Consider the following 26,251-nt stretch of genomic DNA (forward strand, 5'->3'; position numbering starts at 1 on the left):
AAAAGTTAAACACTGTATGTAGCAAATACAAAATAGTTAAGCATTGTATAAATAACAGTTACAGGATAATTCAATAAACTGGACTGTTTCATATCTGAACGCGTGATAAATAACACTCGTTCTAAAGCAAAGTATTGTTCGTATTAAAGGTTTGACAATTACGTTCTAAGACTGCGCCAATTTAAACCAGATGTTAGATTTAAAAAGAAGCCATTAACATTTTTCAATGTAACTGCTTAAGCAGCCTTGAAATCTCTTAAAACTGTTCGAAACATTTATAAACACATTTGAAGCAATCGCCACCGATTCCTTCGTGACATTTCTGTTATTGCCATCTACACCATCAAATGGTAAGTCCGTTCAACATGGATTGGTTTTGGGGAACAAGTAGTAATCCAGGATATATAAAACAGGAGAATAAAAGGAAGGGAGATGTTAGCTGCATAGCCCAATTCTTCTCGATATTAGATGGACCAATTCTTTTAACCAAACGATCCAAAACTTGTGCGCAGTATATTTCGTACTCACTGTCTTACCTGTTGCAATGGAATAAATGTCTTGTGAATACATTTGTTGTCGATGGAAGTGATCACCATCACTTTCAGTTTTACAAACGAAATTTGTGTCTCGGGGAGCATGTTGATCGCCACACTTTTTCTCCTTATTTATGGGTTTTATTCGAAACACCATGACTCGTCACCTATTACGATTGAATCGAGCAATGAGAGACAATCAACAAAAAAATTGAATGAACCCTTCGGATGTTTTGAGTATAAGCAACTGACGTAGCTAAGTGGTTGGAAAAGTATACACGCGTAATTTGACACCCCCATGATTTGAGACCAACTGACTGCTCAATACGATTGTTGATTATTGATTGTATTCTGTAAAAAAATTAATTTAACCTCCTCTGATTTATGTGGTCATGCAGGAGTCATCCCAGATCTTCACAGCCGTTCGAAACTTCTAAAGTGTGCATTGTTACCGCACACTTGTCTTAGTAATTTGTACGTTTTGGTCGAACTTTACCCTAATTTGGAACAAATTTTATTTTTCTTTCTTTTTTAATCGCTTTAAACAACGACAATAACTCGAGCAGCACAATTCTAGCACTACCCCGTGAGAACGAACTTACGATACGCAGTGACACCTGTAGAGGAAAGCATTCCAGTAGCCCTACATGGTTTGGCATGCCTACAATGGACTCATCTCTGGAACTTAAGTTCAATTAATCAAACCTTGTAGTTATATTTCGTTTTCCCTAGATCAAAATTTTTTAAACGTTTAAACTCTTTAGGTTCTGTTATCTGCTCAGAGCTTTAACTCCGAACTTTAACTATCAATAGCATCAGTATACAGGAATTTCTGCTCAGATGAGTCTTTGAGCAGAAATTCCGTTTTTCTGGGAATTTCTGTTTTATATATCCTGGAAATATATAGTAACAAGACTTTGAACATATAGTAAGTCTAGTTACTATATGTTCAAAGGTAGAAGTCATGAGTTTATTCAAAAAAACCTGAAAAAGAAGTGGTAAGGAGTTGGGCAACTGTAAAGATGGAAGAAGGAATTTCCATTACTGAATGAGTTTAACCAGTTATAATCACACAACGAAATAATTACATTTTTGGAATTCGCTTAAAATTTTAATGGCATTCGGGCAAGCACTCAAAGTTAAGAGATACATCGACCAGTTCTCTAACAATTGCATCGTGTACTGGCCCTTCTATAAGATTAATAATCCGGCTTTCCAAAAGTTTCGCAACTCTCGTTATTATATTAGAAACTGAGTTGGAGATAGGACCTAATCCCGTTATTTCCACCTTGGGTTCGTCAATATCCACGATAACAAACTTACGCAAAATTGGGTGAGCTCCAGGTTTCACTTGCTGAGAGATCTGAATGTCCATTTGGGCCTCTTTTATTGTGACTAACACAATGCCACTGAAGGCGTTTCTGTCCCATTCGTATCTCCCCTTTATGTCGTTTACCACCAGCCTGTCCGAGAATATGACCGTGTTGTTAACGCACTCCACTTTGGCATCGGTTCCCAATCGTTGTATTTTAGAAAGACCCCAAAGTTCTCCACTACTAAGATGAAGGAAACCGTGTTCACTTGGTAAACGCATTGGATCGGGTATCATATTTCGAGATTTCTCTAGCAAGACGGTCAGCAAGTTAGCTTCGTGGTCCTTACACTCTTCAGATGTTTCTTCTCTCGCAAAACCTGCAAAAATAACAAAGTTTTCATGTATGGTCTTTTTAGTGATGAACAATAAGAGTAATCACAAAATAATATAAAAAATTTGACGAAGAACTACATGCATAAATTGGAACAATCAGCCATCAGATTCTAACTGAGTGGTATAAAAACCGCGGTGGATTCTATTAGAATCAGATGGGCAAAATACACAAAAAAAATCAGTAAGCATGAACAATGAAAAGTAGAATTTTCTTTTAACACCACGACCACCACCACCTCCCCACCTGCTTACCAAACACTAACAGTGCATCCAGGTGCCACGGTCCTATGTTGCTTTCTCCAAATTGGGATACGCCGATCAGCATGATAGAGTTAGAAATGGGATTAATCAGACAAGCCGACAGATTTCCAGAAGTCGATGGTCCAGTTGGTGCCAACATGCCCAAGATGCAGTTTCTCGTACGTTGTACTGGGTGATTAGCTGGGCCAATGTGTTTGGCTGCTGCCTGCGTTAAGAGACGAGACACACGGCGCTCACCAAGGATGTCGACCACACGTGGCTGCCTCATGGGTTTAAAGAGATCAATCGTTCAGGTGTAAAACACAGGGTTACTCTCTAAGGTGCCATAATACGATCAAACGTAAACACTTGTTTTGTATAACATACTTTATTCTTTTACAGGTGACATATATTGTTTCTCAATGTAGCCACCTTTCTCGCTGCACCTCTTCTTCCAGTGATTTGTAAATGCCGTCATCTTCATGGAAAAGGTTTTAATTGGCGCTGAACCCCTTTTCCCCACCAAAAGGATTCCGCTAATTGCCAGGTCTACGGTTCCAAACGGATAATAATCTTGATTCGAGTTCTGGTGAATGATGAGTTCCGTCGAGAAGGTCCCAGTCATCTCAAAAAAGAGGGGTACCATTTCACTCAAGTATTGAAATAGTTTTAGAAAGCAAGAACGCTACTTTTCGTCATGTTTTTCTTTCTTTACTGCCTGGGTAACCGCATTGTCCCTCCACAGTGACAGAGATTGAACTCATACTCTTTAGAAACGAATCCGTTATTCATTAAAAACTCGGAGGTACTCTTGTGACTGATATCTCGAACTCTCCCGATCACTGATCCCGAAACATGATGCATTGGGCGGTGCATAATATATTGCACTCAGAAGCTGCTGAACCACAATCTGCACCGCTATCTTTCTGATTAATTTCTTGACACTGTTCTTCAGGAATTTCCCATATTTTGCTACTTGCTGTCTGCCATTTAGTAAGAAATCTGATTATTCCGTTTGTGGTAAATACCGGTTGTTGTAACTGTTTTGTGGAACAATAGTTTCTTTCAGCGACTGCTGTCATTGCATAAAGGCGTAGCACTTCAAGAATCATCCAGGAGCTGAAGCTCTTGTTCATTTTGTTTATTTTATTCATCTCTATCTTGGGAATGGGTTAAGGATTTTAATCTGACACTCGTTAATGTTATTTATGCTACTCGCTGTCTACTATTCAGTAGACAGCGAGTAGCATAAGAGTGAGGAAGTAGCATAGGAGTGAGGAAGGGAATTGCTGTCTGAGAGCGAAAACTTATACACTGTACATTACTTTTAATTTGTTAAGGATGCCCCGTGTGAAAATATCAAATAAATTGTTTGCCTGCAATTTTATTAAAGAAATTAATTTATGATAGGTAGAATGTCTTCACGACTCTGCAGTCCGAAATTTTGATACCTTAACGAACAGGGCCAGCTTATAAACAAAATTGTTATTCCATAATGAACCTTTGCTGCATTAAAAAGGTGAACAGTCCAATCCATACGTTCAATGTTCTTCTCTTCGCTCACTCGTCTATTATGAACTCGTCTGAATGTGATGTGGTTAAACCATGGGATAGAATTTCCATGCTTCCAGGACCCTGCTTGCCTTGTTAAGGCAACCCAAGCATCTGGTGGTGGTATCATGGTATGGGGAATGTCTTTTTTTGGCACAGATGATATTCGACCTTCCACCGTTAATACCGGTGGAAGGTCGAATATCATCTAGGGAGTACCTGAATTTTTGTATCAGATCTACTGCAACCTGCAATGTTACACTTTTATCCTGAAGACGATGGCCACTTTATGGATGACAATACAACAGTGTATCGTACTAGGATCGTTCAAGAATAGTTCGGGGAACATGACACGGATTTCCACCATCTTCCTGGCTCCCACATTTATCAGATCTGAATCCTATTGGAAAAGTGTGGGATACGTAGGAGGGAGCTATTCGGCAACAAAGTCTTCTTCCTTCAGATTTATCGTAGTGATTCGTACTTCTTTTTTTGGCTTATATATTTTCGCCGTACATTTCTGTTTCCTAACGATGGACAAATATTGTAATTCAGTCTAGCGGTATCATACTTGTGAAATATACTATTAAAATGCAACTATAAGATGAACACTTACCCCTCTCCAGGAAAAAAACCACCAGTACCACGGAAAACAAGAAAGACTTCATGATCATCTGTTTAAAAGAAAAATCAAATGTAAGTCCTTTTTAAATTTCAAATTTTATCGTGTGCAGACACAGAAAATTTAGTTTGATGATTTCGTTGAGCAATAGTAAATGAAAGGAGCTTAAATAAATATTTCCAAAATAATTGGCTACAGTATATACTTAGTAAAACTGATTTGCATATTTAATAGAGCGACAGTTCATTGCTGCTTGCTGTAGCACTTTATTTGATACTTGTTAATTATTTTTCCGGCCATTAGTTATGACGTCAACACTTGCCATATATTGGTTAGGTGAGGACTACTAGCGGGAAGATAATTAACCGGAAAAATCCTCCAGCCAGTCCGGTCAGCCACCAAGTGCCTGTGCAATCATTTTCTGTCAAACTAACGTGACAAACACGTTAGTTTGATGTGATTGGTTAGTCGATCTCGGCCTAAGATCGGCTAAGTGCTCGCTGATTGAAGAGTGGTTTGAAGAATTCCACCTCTGTCCAACGGGATTCGAAAACCCAGACTCCTCCGAGCTTGTTCAAATGGCGAAACCACTATGCTATCAAAAAGAACTATCACGTTGCTAACTGTTACAATCTCACGAGCTTATCAGTAATGCATGTGGTACAGAGCCATTGCTTCAAAAACGGGTGTCATCTGCCACCCATTTTCGAAATGTCCAGGTTCGAATCACTTTAATGACTCAAGGAACTTATGGAGGTTTCTCAAATCCATTAGAAAAAAAACCAGAAAAATCTAGGAGATATTTCCCAAGTTTGATGAACAAATTGACCTTTGTCACTTTGTCCATCAAAGTGACCTTTGCACCCACATAAATTGCAGGTACACAGTGCCGGATTAAGGTATTTCCGCGCCCCGAGCAGAATGATTTTTTAGCGCCCTTTATTAACGATATATATTTTTTACCTCATTGTTCTTCTGTTTTTTGCGCCCCTTAAAGAATGTCGCCTCAGGCAAGGGCCCTGCTAGCCCGTACCTTAATCCGGCACTGCAGGTACGAAACTCTGATGCTTTATCATCTGAGTTGCCTTGGCAATAAAAACCTCTTCTATCAGTATGGTATAATCTAATTACTTCTAATAGGACAAACTTTTCTGAGGCTGCAATAAAATCTTAATAGCCTGTATACTGTAATTTTATAGGATTAAGAGAGCGTTTTGCGGTTTTTCAAATAATTTGCGCAAAAACCATCATTTTAGTGACTACTGGAAATAGTAACTTGTCTTTATACCATAGTGGCAGCATTTATTGTTAGAATAAAACCCTCCTTCTCATCACCCCAGAATAAAAAACCGCATGGCGTTCATTTCTCTCATTCACAAGTTTCCATTAATTGCCGCCAGATGGCGACACGTGCCACACTATTTGGCACCTCCGTTTCGCAATGTCATAATCGAACCCACATGCGGGCAGTTAACAGTCCAATGTAGGGCAGATCTTTGAGATAATAATCATACGTTCGCAGATTGTTCACAGAGCAAAATATAACCTTATTTTTCTTTCAACAAAATTAGACTTTCACCTTTTTGCGCGAGTCAGTTCTAAATTTTAATTACAGACGATGATAACGGCTCGTTATCATCGTGAATCTCTCGTTATCATCCGGAATCTTGAATTTTTCATCCCGAAAAACAAATCATATAATACATACAAAAGCAATAAAGTTGGACGTTGTTTGTTTTTTTTTTTAGGAGCATTAGCAACTAAGGCCATATTGCTCCGGGATATGCGGTGGTCATTTCCTGACCTTTCCGCATCCTCCGTATTTGGTGGTGACGGGCTCGAACCCCGGTCTAATCAAGAAACATGTGTTACGCACTGCTGCTCCTTCCCACCTGGCTACGGAGGCGCCAATAAAGTTGGCTCTGACTGTCTATTGCTTTGGACATCGACCGCAACACCTCCACTCAATGGTAGAGGGCAAATCCACACTACGAATCTGCTCGCTGCATTTAAAATTATCTAGACAGCACCCATTAACAACGCAGAGTTGGGTGTGCTGTTTTTGGATACGTCCTCTGCTTGTGACAATGTTAATACGGTTGTCATTAGACGACTTCTTAGGGAATAGTTTCATATTGATGGGAATCTGCTTGAAATGGGCCATAAAGGTGAACTATAACGAAGAAAAAGTTGGAATTAGATTAAATTCTTCCGGAGTTCCGCAAGGAGGCGTTCTCTCCGGTCTCCTTTTTGCGGCTGCATTACAGCTGTACTGTTAAGTGAATATGATCACATTGTCGCATATATAAATGATCTCAAAATTTTTATGTACTGTATTCAGATAAACGTACAGATCAGAAGGCTCTTCAGGAAAAAACAGAACAAATATTCAAAAGCATGGAAAACTACTTAAGATAATTAAATCTAAAAATCAGCGCACAGAAGTTGCCACTAATGATATTTACACAAATAAAGAAGCCAACTATCTTCCAATAACAATCAATGGAAACCGAGTAAAAGGGTTTCCCACCATAAGGATGTAGGTCTTATTTGGGACTAGAAACTTTCTTTCAACGAGCATATCGAGGAATTAGACAGAATCGTATACAGAGTCTGGTAAACTATCAAATAAGACGTATCAAGCCTGACAAAGCCCCAGTTGATAATTACATACATGGAGAAATGTCTTTATAATGATCATATAACTGCGCTATGTATAGCTCAGCTTTAGGATCATTGGCCACACTCAAACGCCCACGTGGGTAGCACAGTTGGTATAATCGCCGTTCTCCCCACACCGAGTGGAAAAGACCTGAGTTCGAGTCCCGTCGATGACGTCAGTAATTTTTATGGGCCTTTTTCACAACGTGGCTGAGTTAGTCAGTCTCAATGGTTAGCATGTTTTTTTTTCGTCAGAAGCTGGATTTTTTGGTTCAGCAAACAGAAAATCGATCACAGAACACACTCAATTTACAGAGAATGTATGCCGAGAAATGTGGCCTTAGTTGCTGATGGTCCTAAAAAACTTACTACAATTACAAAAAACCACTTAAACAAATCCAGAGGAACTTAACAGCAGAGTACTAACAACTCAAATGGCTGAACAAAGTGACGCACAACCTGAACACAAGTTTGAGATCGATGTTACACATTAATTGTCAACCTTAAGCCCTGAAAATATAGATTACAAAAAAATAAAACTAAGTACCCTTGCAAAACTTAGTAACGGTCAAATTGACGCAATAGACCTTGTTGTCATTTGGAAATTAACGGATATCAGATGTCCAGAGAACAAAACAGAAGAAATAATAAAGAAACTGGAAGTGAATTTAAAGGAATGAATGCCCTTGTGAGAATATTCCCGGCAAATATACACACACTGGCAAAAAAATATATGAACCATTATTCAATATCAAATTGAGCTGCCTTTTTTTCAAAAAACAGCAAGTGTGCAGCGCGGCATGGATTCTGTAAGATGTTTTAGCGCGTTTTGGGTCAAATAACCGTTCTTCCGGAAAAATCGCGTTGCCACAAAGTTGAAGGAAGAGGTCTTCGTTGCCAAATAGTTATTTCCAGCTTATCCCACACATTCTCAACAGGATTGAGATCAGGTAAATGTTGGAGATGGGGGGTCAGGAAAGACGGTGGAAATCCGTGTCATGATCTCCTAACCATTCTTACACGATTCTGGCACAGTGCGCTGTTGCATCGCCGTCCATAAAATGGCCGTCACCTTCGAGATAAAAGTGTAACATTACAAGATGCAATAGATCTGATAAAAAAAATTAAAGTACTCCCTGGATAGCATTCGAACTTCCACCGGTATCAACAGACCCAGTCCTTGCTAACACAACCCGTTCCCATGAATACCACCTCCAGATGCTTGGATTGTCTTAACAAGACAAGGCACGGTTCGTGACTTCTTGCAGGTCCTCCAAATTCACGAAATTTTATTCTTCTGACCACATGACATTCTACCATTGTTCCACTGTCCAATCACGACGTTTTCGGCAGTACTGCAAATGGATTTTTCTGTTTTTCTCTAAACAAGTGGCTTCTGAATAGGCAGGCGAGTGCTAATTCCCAATTTCTTCAATTCTGTGCTCATGGTATGGTTGAAATAGGACAGTTCTGTGCTTGGTTGAATTCAGATGCTACTTGCTGCACACTGGATGTCCTGTTTTTCTGCACAGTTCTCCTTAGAGAACGACGGCTTCGCTCTCGAAGTATTGTTTTTATGCCTTTGAGATGTGGAAGAGCCGCTTGCTTTCCAGTTATTAAATACCTTTGAGATGGATGCTTTTGAGACACCAGTTATGAATTTTGTTTCTCGAGACGTGGCTGCTGAAAAACGTGCACCCGCGATAAGACCTTTTTGAAAATCTGATAGATTAGCGTTTACCCCATCCGTCTTCATATTACTGCAGTCGAACAGCCTGTGCAGAGTAGAAAGATAAAATGATGTTAATAATAAAAATATTCAACGAGGCAAGACACCTATCACAGTTTTCTTTGAATCTTTTGCATGTATTAGCATTTCTTCTGTATGTGACTGTCTTAATACAAAGCTTAATACGCATATCAGTGTGCATACTTGGTTTTTTAAACCAGTTTAAGATTTGTCTAAGAAAATTTAAGGAAGACAGAAAAGATATATTCCTCGTTCAGAAAAGATATATTTATAGAAAAAAGAAAATAAAAAAGAAAGTTATGCAATGAACGTTTTGAGATTCAAATATCTTGAATGGCATTTGGAAGTTGCTGTTGGAAGCATCAGCGAGGAGGGCCATATTGCTCTCTATATTGTCTGTAAATTGCGTGTGTCTGTGATCGATTTTCTGTTTGCTGCACGAAAAATCCAACTTTCCGGGAGAAAAAACCATGCCACCCTCGCCTGAGACCGACTGACTCTGCCACGTTGTGAAAAGGCCCATAAGAATTCCTCTCGTCATCGACGGGACTCGAACTCAGGCCTTTTCCACCAGGTGTGGAAATGACGACGATCCTACAAACTGTGGTCTCCACGAGGGCATCTGGAGGTTGTGACCTCGAGAAAGGGGTTTTGAAGTTACAACTAGGTGCTGAGGCGGACTAGATGTATTTCAAGTCTTATCTGAGAGTTGTTTAAAAAAAATTTGGACACTTAAGTTTCAAGCATTTTCAAAGGTCTAAAAGATGACTAGAGCTTATAATTATTACTTTGTTAAGTTTTAACATTTTTGCTTTAAAGTTTAAGCATGAGAAGAAGTAAATTAATTCATTTAAAAATAAAGTAATTGCGGGAAAACGTAAAAATTGTTGAAGTAAACAGGAGCAATACCAGGACCGGCATTGTCAGAGTACCTCTCGCCGAAATGCTCAGCACCATCTGAATCAAATATTAATGAGTTTGTAGTTGAATCCAGAGCCACCTTAGTCTTTCTTAGTAAATGCAAGCGATTTTTGCCACTTGTCACTCGTTTGGGGAAATCTCGGTTCTGTTTTGTCGAAGATTGGAGGAATTTTTTATGCCTATTGAACATTCTCAGTAGCATTTCGTGCACAAACAGAAGGCGCTGTCTGGATCAGTGTTGAATCCAGAACCAAATTAGTCTTCCTTAACATATACAACTAGTTTTGAGAAGGCTGGGATCGGTTTTTGTCGAAGACTGGGGGAATTTTTGAGGCCTCTACAACCTAGACGATCTCAGGCGGATGAAGAAGAGTTATTCTAGATTTTAAGTCGGCCTTCACAGCATCCAAATCGTGCGCGTGGCTGATGAATGCGGTTAATTCACTGTCGAAGAATAATTGGGACCATGGGCAGAAATCAAACCATGCGACCTTAGTTTCTGCCCGTGAAATCACAATATGGTCTAAGCCTTTGATACTCCTAAAATCCAACAACAAGGCCACCTTACGAATAGAGATTTGTAAATGGCATTGAAAAAGCCACCGTATAGGTTCCTGTAATCCAGAGGTGGCGTCCCACCTTCCTCCGAATTCAACACAGAATCACACAAAAACAATAAATCAACCATTGTATGTATTTAATTGATGAATGATTGAATCGAAAGGAAAAGCTTTAAAAAACAAAATATATCTTACTAAAATGCTTCCAATTACTTACTCTATAATATGAAGACAACAACGTTATTAATCATTACTTATTTCAGAGCTTAATAATATCATTACTATGCTCAGAAAAAAACAGACCTCATTCTTAGCTTAAAGAGATATTGCAGCCTCGCCAAAGATAATGATTACAAGTACAAAATGATTAAAATAAACCCAAAGAGCATTCTTGAACTGTAGATATTTATCGTACATAATGTCTCGATAAATGTATTAAACACACACAACACGTTGTTTTCCACGTACAAATTTAACCCAAAAGCAAAGAATAATTGGCCTTTCTCCTATTTCTGTACCAAAACTATTCCTATTACACGTTTTAAGAATATTAACGAAAATGAGATTAACGTTAAACTGTTTACCACATTTAGCCTTAAATTCCTACCATACGAACAAAAATAAAAACTTACAGTATTCCTGCGAACAACGTTACAGGGATTAAAGTGAACCCGTCTATGAATGGTTACTGCTTTTATATTAAGAGTCTGCAGATAAGATAATGCTGTACGTAACTACTGTGTGTGTGTTAGAGATAAACTCGAAAATGTAATGTACCCCAACTCCTCAGTTGTCGATGTCACAAGAGAGCAATGGGATTATTCTCTTGGGAAACGACTCTGATCATATTCCACTCGGTGACATCTCTTCCTGTGATGTCAGTGACCAGTGTATGACGTTCGCAGTTCAACAGAGTGATTGTCCAACTTACTGGATTTGCAACTAGACAAAGTCCAGGATTCTATCATTGAAGAGATCCACGACCTTTACGATTTCACGTTATCTTCGTGTAATTTTAAGATTTAATTTAATTTTAAGTGGTATTCTGTTGCAAATATCATTTTATTTCTGGCTAGCTTTGAGCGTTTGGTCCTCCGGGCTTATGGCGATGTGACTCAAGCATACTGTCGAAATTTCATTTCTTAAAAAAACCACAGTTAGGATTATCAAAATGTCTGTAGGTTATTTGATGGCTGTAGTCAAATTCTTCGCATGTGTATGCGGTACTTTTCCCGACTGTTTTCTTTTTAAGGTGGTTAAAATATCTTACTCTGTAAATTCTTTAAAAAGGGATTAATACAGTTACTGTTTCTGAGGGAATTTTCGCGTTGAAATAAAGAAGATAAACGTGATTTTCGAAAGGATGCCTACAGTGAGCTTACTTGAACTTTAACTGGGGAACTCCATCGATTTTCAGCGCAATTTTCCATTAATCTAACTGATTGTGGATGTCTGTTGGGATGGGATTATGCCACATTGCAAATCTCCATTCACGCAGCATTGGTTTTGCTTGTTAAATGCTACTGCTAGACAAAACTGACAGAACAAAATGTTTTTCATCAATATTTTATTGTAAACAGTATCGCCGAAGGCGAATATTTGATGTAATAGGCATCCTGGTTGCAAATTTAAATTATCCAATAGAAATCGATTACCACCTTACAGAGCCGCACATTATGTAAATTATTCATGCCTATAAAAACACGGGTTGCGACCACATCACTTCATTCCAGTTTTTTGGCTCGCTTAGTGGGATATCTAAATCTCCAGTACTCAAGATGGCAAGTCATTCATTTAGATGATTCTTTGAGATGGCAGGCCATGGAGACGACTTGAAGTCGGGCAGTCGCAGGAGAAGGTGGCACGTTTACTTAATGTGCCGTCTCGGCACTATGAAAGCAGTTTCAGAGACAATAACCATTGCAAGAAGAGCTGGCCAAGATCGCCCGAGGGCTATGTCAACCAGAACAGACCGTTATCTGTCTCTAACACCAAAAGTTGGTGACTGGACCCCACGATGTCCAGTCACCAACTGTCTCTTGAAGTCGCTACAGCCACTTGAATTAAGCCTTTCTTGACACAGTTCGGTGGAAATGTTTTCTATGGGTGAAATGTAGTATCTTGAATTTTTCAGTGTTAAACCTCAATTTTTCAGCCCTGTTTATCTAAACTATCTTGGGATAGTGTACCTGATTACGGTACTGGCATTAACTGTCCACCTTTGTATCATCAGCAAACTTAGATGTCGAACATGATAATCCTACACCAAAAACCATCATAAATATCAAGGTAGCGGCCATTTATAGCCGCTACCACTTCCCTATCCCTTTATTCATTATAGTAATTTTCCCTTCATGACACATTGCTCCAATTTATACAACTATCGCATGTGTGGTGCATTATTAAAGGATTTAATGAAATCTAAGATTGATCTTAAGCAATTTAAAATGTGTTTCTTCTGTCATTCTTTGTCATCTACATAAAATATACCGAAGTGTGTCTGTGTATTTGCCTTTATTGCGTCATTTCCCTTGCCGCGTATCACCGTAGCAAACATCCTGTAGGAAATGCAGTCTACATCATCGCCTGGAAGTTTACACTTATTTACTAATCCCGATAGAGTTTGCTAACTCGGATGAAGCCATCCGTAGATGTGACTGACTACTATAAACCTGCAAGGTCTTCACATAATAACTAAGATTTATGGCTTAAGAGGACTCGGATTACATGCGAGAGAAATTCATTGTAATCAAAAAATACTCTTAAATTAATATTAAACAGAGAACAGAAGATGAAATGAGCAAATTCTAAGTTCGGTCATGTAGGAATGGTGCTGTAGAACGCAAGTAAAATAACACGATTCATTCACATCGATGGAATTTTTGAATATCTCAAATCAAAACTCATAAGTTCTTTTAATATGAAGTTAATTGCACCCTATTTGAAAGATCCCAATAGGTAGTCACAATCTGCAGTTTCTAAAAATAACTTGGATAAACTGTGCCAAATAGATATTTTGTTACTGTACACTGAGCTGAAAATATTAGAGGTCGGGGCACGTTACTATCTATACGCATAATTGGGGGTGAGCGATATCCTTATGCTTTTGTACAGGAACAGAGTTTAATACATTGCCTGTGCATGGCTAGCTTCACTACAAACGTGCATCAATTCTGCAAATTGCAGCGTCTAGAAACCAAGCACCTGCGAAGTAATTTGATCGAGGTGTTTAAAGCCTTGAATGTGTTGAGCAAGCTGAATGCTCATGGTATTTTTCCTGTTGCTCAGATTACCCTCTTCAGGGGGTATAAATTCAAATTGAGGACAGACAATTGTAGAATGGATATGTAGAAATTTGCCTTTAGCCAGCGAGTGGTTGATTGCTGGAACAAACTTCCATTTGGTGTTGTGGAAGCTGATAGGTTAAATAAATTCAAGGAAGAAGTAGACAAACTTTTAGAGGGAATGAATAAGTGTACTTTAAAAAACTGGATGAAAGTCTTGCCGAAGTCTTCCTTCTTGCCGAATTCATACCAGGCGTCGCAGAAGAAAAAATATTGATATCTTTTCGGAATTGGATTGCCTCCTTCAGATATGAACGGCTGCGTGATATTTGTAGATGATTCTCATACGCAGATCTTCGGATTAAAATGCAACTGTTAATCAGAGAATTTTGGAGATGTAAGGAAAGGAACGATCTTGAATTAAATAGGCCAAAGAAATTGAACAACTCTCAATGACTTCTGTTAGCACGTGGCTCCGTGGTGCATTTTTATAAGAAATAACTCATTTAGAGTTCACTTATACCGATCAGTTTCAAAAGACTTGAAGGTAACAGGTGAATGGCGAAGAAACAACTTTGTCATAAGTTACATGTGTACTGCATGACAGAGAACATGTTTGGACACCAGAATGAATTGCGATAGCCGCCTACCTTTCCGCTATCAGTCGGACGCAACTGCTTTTTTTCCCACATAAAATGGCCTGTTATCGGAACTTTGGTAATCTGAACTGTGGCCAAATTCCAAAAGAACAGGTAGTTTATCATCTTTCGGTAGTCAGAGATAAGGTGTTTTGACGAAGCACACAGGTGTTGCTTCAGGACTTTCCAAACACAGCTATAACATAAAAATAGCTTTATGGACTCATATATAGCATTACGTCCGCACTTTTGACATCACTCTTTCTTCATACAACGTCCGCAAAAAAACAAGTCCATGCTGAGACAAGGAAGTAAAACCAGTGGCAGCACAGATTGCCCAAAAATGTCAAGTATTACAAAGGCCGTGTCGAAATTTGTCATCGTCAACAAGGGAAGAAAGACATTAATCTTCGCGATGAGTAAACTGCTATCTCAAAAATATTTAATAAAATAATCGTTATGTTTTGTAGTTGAGGCTTACAGATCCGGTTAATCAAACGTGGTATCTTTCCACGTTTTTGATGTGCCCATTCAGGAGCAGTTTCTTGTATCTCGAGTTCCCCGTGACGACCCTTCGACCGCTATTACTAACTAATAATTTTGTTATTCTGATTCTTTAATTAATAAATGTAATAAATAAAATAATACGCTAATGAATCACTGAGGAGAAAACAACTTATTAAATTTTAATGGCCTTTATGGTACTCTTCTCTGGTATTCTCAACTAGTGTGAGATGCACTAATGATTTAACGTTTGCGATCGTGGTATATTTTCAATATTTAAGCCTCTTCGTATGTATTTCTAGCCCTATAATGCAATGTTTTTCATAGTTTGTTCATTTTGTACTCTGAGTGATTATGTAAGCTGTCCAGTTTCGCCCTTCTTCTTCTGGGATGACAACATCCATATAACTAAAACGCCATGCCTTTAAAGTTAAATTGCTGCTTTTATTTTCTCTAATACCATATTTCAAGATGTGACCAAAATAATTCTAATTCTTCCTTACTTCACTTTCAAGTTCATCATTGAATTCTAATGAAAATACACCAGAGTTTCATTCAGTTTGCAACTGATAGATGCTTATTCCTTCGCATTTGAACTAACTGTGAAGGCACATGCAGACAAAGAACATGTAGTCTTACTTATCTTATTCCGTTTACTTGCATTGTTTTAACAATGCAAAAATACACCGAGTTGACTTTAATTTGCAACATCTACCCAATACCGTGTGAGCCCACCTTTTGCCCGTAATACAGCCGTACATGTCTCGGCATGGACTGCACAAAGTGTTCTATTATAATGCTACCCATGCGTTGAGCAATGTGTCCAGTAATGCCCGTACATTGTCAGGATGTTCACAGCATTGAATGTACTTTTCAGTGGGTCCCAAACATGCTCAATTGGTTGAGATCGAGTGAGTTGGCTAGCCATGAGAGGACGGAGAATTCATTGTCATGTTCCAGAAACTAGTTACCAATTTGCCGGGCCTTGTGACATGTGCTGTAATCGTGGAGGGGTGTATTCGGACAGCAACGATAGGAAGATAGACGGCCTCATCGAGCCGTTGATTAGCGGTAATCACAGGACCCAGGGCATGTCGTGGAAACAGTCCCCAAACCATAACACCACCGTCTCCAGCCTGCCGAACACCAACAACACTTCAGGTGCCACGGCCTCATGTTGCTTTCTCCGAATGCGGATATACCCATCAGCATGATAGAGCTGGGAACAGGATTCATCAGACCAGGCGACAGATTTCCACATGTCGGTGGTATAGCTTTGGTGTTGACGTGCCCATTCAGGAGCAGTTTCTTGTATCTCGAGTTCCCCGTGACGACCGTCGACTGCTATTACCTATACGATGTAATTTCCGGCGCATAGTCCATGGCTCTCGAGAGTACCACAGTTGGTTCAATTACCGTCCTCCTCAGACCGGATGGAAAAGACCTGAATTTGAATCTCGTCGATGACGTGACTAATTTTTATCTCTTTTTTTCACAACGTGGTTGAATTAGTTGTCCTAGACGAGGGTAACATGACATTTTCTCCTAGAAACTCGGGTTTCCCATCGAGAAAACAGCAAATCGACCATAGATATAATATATCTGTGGTCGATTTGTGATTGATATCTGTGGTCACACATTAAGAGTAAGAGATCTGCAGATTTCCTCAACAAGTACAGGTAAATGTTTGATGTCAGATGAAAAAAAATTGCCAGTTAGGGTTGAATGTGAAAGTGTCTGCAATTCTGCCCAGACACGATAGCAGGGAGTATATGATGAGAGTCTTGTCGATCAATTGAGCTCTGGAGAGATTGTGCAAGTCTCAAGGGGTCGAATTTTTTTCAGCTTGGTCTGTACGTGTTAACAGGAGAGACTGCGTCTACAGAAATGGGATACACTTAAATAGAAAGGGTGCACGAATATTTGCTGGTGCTATCGAGTCGGTGTTAGGCGGGTCAGAAAACTGCTAGCTTCGGGAGGATACACAGACCAAAAGGTTAACAGTGGCAGAAGGCAGAGGCAAAAGTGGTTCTTGCACTGCTTCTGTTAGAATGAGCAGCAGCCTGGAAAGCAAGGCAATGGAGATTTGGGAGACACAGTGGAACAGATAAATACATGGGCTATGTTAGAGTAAATAAGAGTAGAAACAGGTGCATGTATACTTGCATGTACACCAATGCTAGAAGTGTAGGAAATACTGTAAATCTGATGAGCTTGAAGTGCTAGTCAAGACATCAAAGGATGATATTGTTGTGATATCAGTGACGTAGTGTCACATAGATATAAGCAGTGCAGAATTTGAATTTGGGGAGTACAAAGTGTACAGAAAGGACAGACAAAACAGCAAAGGAGGAGGGGTTATGCTTTTGATTAAAAAACAAATCAAATCTAAAGAAGTGCATCCAGTTGATGTTGGTGGACAATGCAATGTTCAGTCTGTTTGGAGTGACAAAACCACTGGGAAAGGGAAAATGAGAGTAGGAAAAATGTGTTATAGGCTTAATGAATCTGATGAGTATAATGAGCTATTGTGCAGAGAAGTAGAGTGGGCCAGTAAATCAGAATGTCTTATAATGGAGGATTTAACTTTCCAGATATTGACTGGAACTTGTGGGTTGGTCATTCGCACACTAGCAAGACTTTTTGGATTTATTGGATGACTGTTTTCTAGAGAGGCATGTTCGAGAGGCAACCAGAAGGAGTAATACATTTGATCTGATTATCAGCAGTGATTATTCATGCATAAAGGATTTGCAGATAAAAGAACCACTGGGTGACAGTGATCACAATGTACTGATATTGGAATTACTTAAAGTGTAACTACCATCAAGGCTAAAGGGAAGGGCTTTTGCTTCGTAAAGATGACTACAGGGGTCTCAGACAGTTTTTAAATTCTGTACAGTGGGATCAACTGATGATGTTACCAACGGTGAGTTCTAAATGGGAAGCCTTCAGGGACGTAATCTTGGAGGCTACTAACCTTTTCATTCCAACTAAGAAATACTGTTGAAGGTTGAGGCCTAAATGGATATCAGATGAATTAATGAGGCACGTGGCAGAGAAGAAAAATGTATGGGATACATATAAATTATCCGGTGACACAGAAGCCTCATAATCAAGTCACAAAGGAGGTTAGGCAGGCAAAGGCAGATTACGAGAAATCTTTGGCAAAGTATGCAAAGAAAAACAGCAAAGAGTTCTTTACTTATGTAAACTCTAGAAGGAAGGGGATGAATCAGATTGGACCACTTAACCTACATCGGTTGACTATTGATGATCATGCTCAGGTAGCTGATAAACTGAATGAGTATTCTGCATCTAAATTCACACATGAGAAGTTATTCAATGAGGGGAATGCCAGAAGTTTATCAAACTCTAATGATTTTGTAATAACTGAGAGCAAAGTGGAGGAGAAATTGTTGAAGTTAAACATAAGGAAGGCACCTAGGGTGGACGGGATCTATCCAGTTATATTAAAGGAGGCGGCAAAGCAACTAAGCAAACCCTTAGCTATAATTATGAGAGCTTCCTTGGACTCAGGGGGAAGTCCCCATGGACTGGGGGTGTGCAAATGTATCATCAATTCACAAAGGGGGTTCAAAAGGTGACACAAGTAACTATAGACCTGTTAGTTTAACTTCTGTTCCGGGTAAAATAATGGAGTCACTGGTTAAAGATGCATTGCAGGATCATCTAGACAAGACTGCAGTAATAGTTAAGACACAGAATGGGTTTGTTAAAGGGAGGTCTTGTCTGACCAATTTGACTGGATACTACGATGTGGTCACAAAGGAACTGAATGTTAAAAATAATTTAGTTATCATATACTTGGATTTCAGGAAAGATTTCGGTACTGTTGCACATGGAAGACTGCTGTACAAATCGGAGCGGTATGGCATTAAGGGCAAGTTACTGCAATGGATAAAGGGATGGTTGAGTGGGAGACGGCAGAGAGTGGTAATCAATGGACACTGCTCTTCGTGAACAAATGTTATTAGTGGATTTCCTCAGGGTTTGGTGCTGGGCCCATTGTTGTTTTGTGTATTCATCATTGATATTGATGAAGGTATATCAGTATTATTGTCCAAGTTTGCAGTGATACTTATGTTGGCAGGGTTGTTAAAGACATTATTCTACTCCAACTGGATCTAGATAAGTTGGCCAAATCGACTGAGAAGTGGCAACTGAAGTTTAACATTGACAAATGCAAAGTACTGCATACGGGTAGAAGTAACCCAAGAGAAACGTTCCAACTCTGTGGTACTACACTCAGGGAAGCGGAAAATGAAAAAGACCTGGGGGTCTTTTTCATTTTATTCAGTCAAATATGAAGTTCACTGAGCAGTGCAGAGAGGCTGCCAGTGCAGGTCATGGAGTCTTGTCAATGATATATAGGAATTTTGCTAGCAGGGAAAGGGAGGTGATTATCCCGTTGTACAAGGCAATGGTCAGACCACACCTAGAATACTGTGTACAGGTCTGGCGATCTCATTTTAGAAAGGATGTTCCCCTCACCAACAAGATTGGTGAGGGGAACGGAGTCCTCTTACCAAGAAAGGCTTAAGTACTGCAAATTGCAGCGCCTGGACAGTAGGCACCTGCGAGGTGATCTGATTGAGGTATATAAGGCTTCGAATGGGTTTAGCAAGTTGAATGCTGATGGGATTCTTCCTCTTGCTCAGATTAAGAACCTGAGGGGGCACAGATTCAAGTTGAGGAAAGGCAATTGTAGAATAGATGTGTGGAAATTTGTCTTTTGGCAAACGGTGGTTGATTGGTGGAACAGACCTCCACCTTTTGTTGTCGCAGTTGATAGCCTAAATAAATGTAAGTCTGAGCTGGACAGGCATTTTGAACGAATGGGACGTGCTTTTTTTTTTTTTTTTTTTTTGGCTGATGCTGCATAAGCTTGCTTTCTTGCATGGTATGCCGCTACTAATGTTAATGCTAATATATGGCGCAATATGGCCTAAGTCGCTGATGCATCTAAAATACAACAACAACAATATATAAGCCGCTCCCGACTTCGAGTGTTCATCAGCGTAATAGAGCAGTCCATTCCTTCATAAAGAGATGTTGCTAATGCAATACCAACTCAGTGTATAATTCCATTTTGTCTTATACGGTGAAATATCCAAAACAACGATGGCATCTATTGTTACCAACTAATAGATACTATCTTCTGTTGATTGGTAACACTTACAACAGAATTGATCATTTAATTCTTGCGAACACTCATCATTCACAGGCCATTATTCCAGGTTGAGAGTTGGCATGGATAGCGAGAGGAAATCACAAAGGTACCTTTAATGAACAGACTCGAGAAACAATTAACAGAACTGATATAAGTGCATAACCAACAACTCTCAGAAAGACCATGGTCACGCAGCTGCTTGTAAACCAAAGCTGACTCCCAGCATTTCACTTCTTCCTGTTCTGCTAGAGAGAACGGAAGCGCTAGACATTACGCAGTGGCACGTAATGTGGAGTGATGAATCACACCCTTCACAGTTTAGCCATCAGGTGGACACACCTGGGTGTGTTGTATGCCTTTATAGTATCGCATTGCACCAATAATGAAATTCATTGGTGGGGGCTGTTTCACTTAGTTTAGATTTAGTCGTCATCAAGGAAACCATGAATGCAGCTCTCTCTCTCTCTCTCTCTCTCTCTCTCTCTCTCTCTCTCTCTCTCTCTCTCTCTCTCTCTCTCTCTCTCTTGTGACATTCAGACTTCTGCTATATTTTGCATTTATAATGTCCTTCGAGAAGTGGGATTTAATCAGCATGGCAACGCTCCGCATCACAACGCATTGTCATAACAGTGGTTTAAGGAGAACGTGGTGAACTTGATCTTTCAAAACTAGAGATCATAATTTATTTGAACACCACTTCGGGATATTTTGGAACAACAGTTGACAGCCTTAAGATGTTCTTTCGGCAGCCATTACGAGAAAAATGGAACACAACTGCAGTCTCCATACTAGAAAAACGTGTAAAGTATAGAGCAGACCAGATAGAGGCAGAAAAACCAATATAAACACAATTTCGTTGAATACACAGCATTATTAATAACAAAGACCAGCACAATAAACTTTGGCAATAAAAAAGGGTAGGTGAACTGAAGAATATATAAGAAAATCGGGTCATATTTGTTGCATAGAAATCCAGAATGATCTCGCCATTCTTTCTAATCATTAACTTTCCAAATAAGTGAATTTTTAATTTTAGAGAAAGACTAACAGGTTCTCTTTTGGAAAGTGAAGTGACGTGGTGATATTCTCGGTTTCATAATTTAAATGAATACACATAATTAGCTTTGCTAAGAAAGGTTATTTTCGACTGAGCGAGGAAGGAGAATCAGAGAGGAAAGATTACCTAGTTCACGGTCAAAAGACTTAAACAACCTGTAGTAGCCAAGGATGATGGATGGAACGCGAGGATTTAATCTCTCAAGGTCTTGGAACCCAATACTTCAGTTATCTGATCATGACAGATGGCAGAGTTACTGAAAAAGAGATAAAGTCCTCGCAATATGTTCTATCTGTATCGTTAACAAAAATAATTCTTTCGAAAGCGAGTTTTCTGTATTTAATTCTTACATAAACATGTACCATTCCGAGAGTAATATTTCGAATAGAACTCAGTGAATGCTTTGTAGTGCCAACGCATGTAATGAAATGTTTGTCTTTGTGCCGCTCAATACCATTTTAAAGCGGAGAAAACTGCTAATCATGATTCCTTTTACATAAACTCAATAGATGGCAGAAGAGTGTATATCCAAGAATATTCTGACGTGCTGTCTGGTAGCTGCAAAGTTCTTTAAGTGCTGGTAGTATGAACAGAAATATAAGCTGCATAACGAGATTACAGACCTGAACAAATTTTTATTATTCACCACTGTGTATGAGTGCCACAGAGATTGGCAGAAGTGTTTACAGGATTTTATAGATACAAATGTTTGAAGAAAAGTGCAAATTTCAAGTGGCGCACTCGCATTAAGAAGGATCGAGAATCTATAGATGATAACTCACGACCCTGAGCAGAAGACTTCCACCATCCAGAGAAAATTACAAAGACTAGGAGATTCTGAGGTTATGAAGTCAGGAGAATCCTTCAGCTAAGCGGCAGAATATCAGTCTCATACAGCAGTTCACACGCGATTATTAGCTTATCTTAAAATGTTGCCAATCTGTGTTCGGTGGATTCCACATAATTTGGCACTCTGGTGAGAAGCAAAAGAAGAAAACCCCATGAAAATGTGTAAAGACTGCTGATAAGACGTGCATCAGTCATTATGATCAAGAAAAAAGTATAAGACGTACTTAAGACTTAAGACTGCCAGAAAACTTATCAGATGTTGTAACTGTATCAGCGTTATAAGTGATGTTGCCGTTCCAGAATTAAATGATCAGCCTGTGTATGAAAGAGTACCCAGATCTCTAAAGTAATCTCTTAAAAATAAAGCAATTAAAAGGGTACTTAAGCTGAAAACAGATCGGTTTCTCCAAAGAGGAATCCGATACATTGACACCAACACAACCAAACCACCGCAGGAATTTTTTTTAAACGAGGCCACATTCCCTTCTATTTTTAAACTTCACAAATATGAGTTGAAAGAAAATTTTTCATGCTGTGGAAACGGTCGCTCCATAAATGAGTACCAACTTCTTCTGCCAGTACGAATATCGTCTCAGCAACACCCTGCAAGTATTTAGAATCGACTTTTATTCAATAAGCATTGAAAATTTTGCTGCAAAAAATACTGAAATGATTAATATTAACAACTGTACTGATTTTTCATCAAAATATCCTCCACAAAATTTTACCACTGCCTTACACAGACGTGGCATTCTGGCGATTAATTTAATAACAGCGTCTTGACTAACATATTCCAAGCCATGTGCAAGGTTTCCCATAAATTTTGCGAAGATGGGCAGACTTCAAAGAATTGAGAGCCTAGATGATCTCATAAAAGCTCTATTGGGTTTAAGTCAAACAACTGGGATGGCTACATCATAATTTTCAGTACCTCCTCCTGTTTTTAGTTGATAGAAAGTCCTTGCATGGCTTAGAACTGTGCGTAAGTTCAGAGGACGTTGCATTATGTTTAAGAAACATAATGCAACGTCCACCACCGTGCTTGACTGTTGGCACTGAACAATGTGGCACCATTTTTTCCTTAGTTAACATTTCACATAAACCCTACGCTTCGATTCAAGAATTTTAAATTTGGATTCATCCATCCAGAGTACGTTTTCCCAATGTTCAATGTTAATGACTCTTAGCCCAAGCCAACCGTTTCTTTCGATGTTCTGGTTTTAATAAGAATTTTTCTGACCGATACACGACCAAGAAGTCCTGCTTGTTTACGACGAAGTTTTACAGTGGATATAGACAAGAGTTTCTTAAGACAGGAGTTTCTCTTTTCCTATTGACTCGGCGCATTTAAAGTGTAATAAGTCATCAATCGATTTCGCTTAGAAATCAACGTTATGATCTAATCTAGTGCTTCCGTTGTTACGCGTGGTAATCCTGATTGTAGTTTGTTATTTAAACTGCAAGTCTCCTTGAATCTTCGAATGGCAGTTTGTACTCCTTTAAATGACATACCTAGTTTTTTTGCAAATGCTTCTCATGGAATAACTTTCTTCATACAGAATTACAATAGCACTTCTTTTTTCAGCACTCATTTCCTAATTTCTTGCTATGTTTATCACGAAACACAAAACTTACACCAAACACCCTTTCCGAATGACTGGTGTTCGATTTTATAAGCTCTTACTCCTCAATTTATATTGTTGCCAAACTCCCTAACTCATCTAGAATCTTCTATAATATTGAAACACTACTCTAACTTTCTACAATATTCTACAATCGTCTACATTCAAGAATCTTCCACACCTTTCTGGAATATTTCTATATTCCCAATTTTTTTAAAAAATATTATTGATGTTTTTCAATTTTTATACATAATAGAAAACATTTTAATAAAAATTGTTAAATAAGTTGGTCATATTTTAATAAAAATTAAAATACCACTGCAATTCAAGCCAATATTTCAATTCCTCCCAACATTTATATAGCTGATTCGACTCGCTCGATGCTAAACTTGTCTTCACTGCCATCTTGCAATCAAGCCATGAACACACGAGCCAGACATATCTCTCTTTGCAGTCAATTAAGCCAGACATGTCTCTTACTTTGCAGTCAACCACAAATTCTGGAGATCTAGAAAAAAAAAAAAAAAAGGCAAACGCTTTGTCCGTTATCATATGGACATAGATAAAAACAGAAATCTTGGAAATACCTAGTCTGAGAAATACGTACTGAGGAAGAAGTGGACAGTGGTCCGTATTTTCCCAAAAAAAGAAAAAGCCTGAACAATACAAGCAACACACCAGACAGATACAAATACAAAACCAATATAACATGTACAATAATACAATGGATTTGTCGAGGTTTCCGAGGTAACATCGATGACATTCGCGACTTGATTGATAAACATAATCGGGTAGGTGTCTACCATCAAGAAATGAACCTAACTCCACAAGTAAACATAACAGTGCACCTTCATGGTACATACAGACAAGACTACTCTTCAGTGGTACACATGGCGGTGTGGCTATTTTAATTGACTCCAGAATCCCTTGTAAACATTCACCTGAAAACATCTCAGGAAGCAGTAGTTTCAGTGCTAGTCTCAGTCCGGTATACTCACACTGGTCTCATTTTACCTTCCTCCAAATTAACAGTATGCATATGCAGATCTTGAAGTTAAGGACTCAGCTACCATCCCTGGTCTATATCATGAGAGATATAAATGGACACCATTTGTAGAGATATAAATGAGACCCCTGCGAGGATCTCACCATCAAGACAAACGAAGAAAATTGAATGAAAAATTATTGGATGAGCAAAATATTTCACTCCTTAACAACAAAGTTTAAACATATATCCATTTACCCACAGAAACAGCTTCTATCATTTTTATTTTCATATGTTCGCCGTTCCTATACTCATTGAACGGATAGTCTTAAATGATCCCCTTAATAGCGATCCTCTTCCGTGGTCTGCATAATGTTAAAAAATGACATTATACATCATGGTGGGAAAAAAAAGATGGCGATTCCATAAAGCTGACTGGACAAAATATACAACTTTTGCAACTGTAGACGAACAAATAATCATTACTCAGCCTTTAGCCTCGTACATTGTTATAACTGCAAACATCTCAAAGTTATAGCTCATGTCATGTCACAAATCAAATATTAGTGGCAGCCAAAGCTACAGTACCTCGATCATCCGGAAATTTCTTCCGAAAGTATACCACTAATCTTACACATTTTTAAAAAGACAGAGCTAGAGCCAGAAAAAAATCTGGCATAAGAATAGAAAAAAATCATGGATGTTTCACTTTCACAGTCAAAAGAAATACAGATAAGGATAAATGGACCTGTTGTACTGGAATCCATTGGATAACAAATAATTAGGCGTATAACCAGTAAAATAAAATATCTATCGTGTTATATGGAATAAAATCAAATAACTGAATGGGAAATTATCTTTCAGTTCCAAATCCACTAATAAACTGGAATGGACAGGATATCACTGATTCTAAGAAAATTGCAAACATTATGGCGGCTACTTTTGCAAATGTATCAGCATATACCAACCTTTCAAAAAAATTAAATCCACAGCTTAAAAATATAAACTAAACTTTAATACCAATCAACAACTTTCGTTTAACCAGACTTTATAGAAATCAAAAAAGAGCTCTAGCTAAGTTAAGGAGGAATGCAGCAGGACCCGATGGAATTCATTATCAAATGATATAGCAACTTAGTGAAAATTCTCTAAATACTTTACTTTTATTATACCGTGTAATTTATGTGGGAAACTGTTATCCAAACTCTTGGCGTCACTTTATAGTAATCCCCTTCCCTAAACTTGAAAAGATCATATAAATCCCACAAATTGTCGACCAATAGCCCTAACAAACTCCTAGGAGAAACCTTAGAGAAAATGGTGAATAATTCGACTAACCTGGTTTTTGGAAATCCATAATATAATAAACATAAATCAGTATGGCTTTCCTAAAAATAGATTATCGCATCCGTGGATCCCATAATAAAAGCAAAGACAAATATTAAAACGTATGTTCAAGAAGTTCCTCAGGGCTCAGTATTCATTTCTATTTTATTTGTAATCAAAATAAACTCTATTACAAAAGACTTACCGAGCACAGTTGAAACATTGCTTTGCAGATAACGTTACCAT

General features: G+C 38.6%; 1 protein-coding gene across 1 annotated transcript; it reads right to left on the bottom strand.

Annotated features, from left to right (window-relative positions):
• Nucleotides 1-1,644: 1,644 nt before the first annotated feature.
• On the bottom strand, nt 1,645-26,251 carry LOC150083062 (uncharacterized). The gene is made up of 4 exons (XM_090378381.1): nt 26,211-26,251; nt 14,481-14,664; nt 4,649-4,706; nt 1,645-2,225 (listed from the first exon to the last, which is right to left on the bottom strand). Exons 1-4 carry the CDS (start codon nt 26,249-26,251, stop codon nt 1,645-1,647), a joined length of 864 nt encoding a protein of 287 aa, XP_090234507.1.

This window comes from Mastigoproctus giganteus, chromosome 7, assembly GCF_048544385.1.
Source record: "Mastigoproctus giganteus isolate SK-2022 chromosome 7, ASM4854438v1, whole genome shotgun sequence".
Classification (NCBI taxonomy): Eukaryota; Metazoa; Arthropoda; class Arachnida; order Uropygi; family Thelyphonidae; genus Mastigoproctus; species Mastigoproctus giganteus.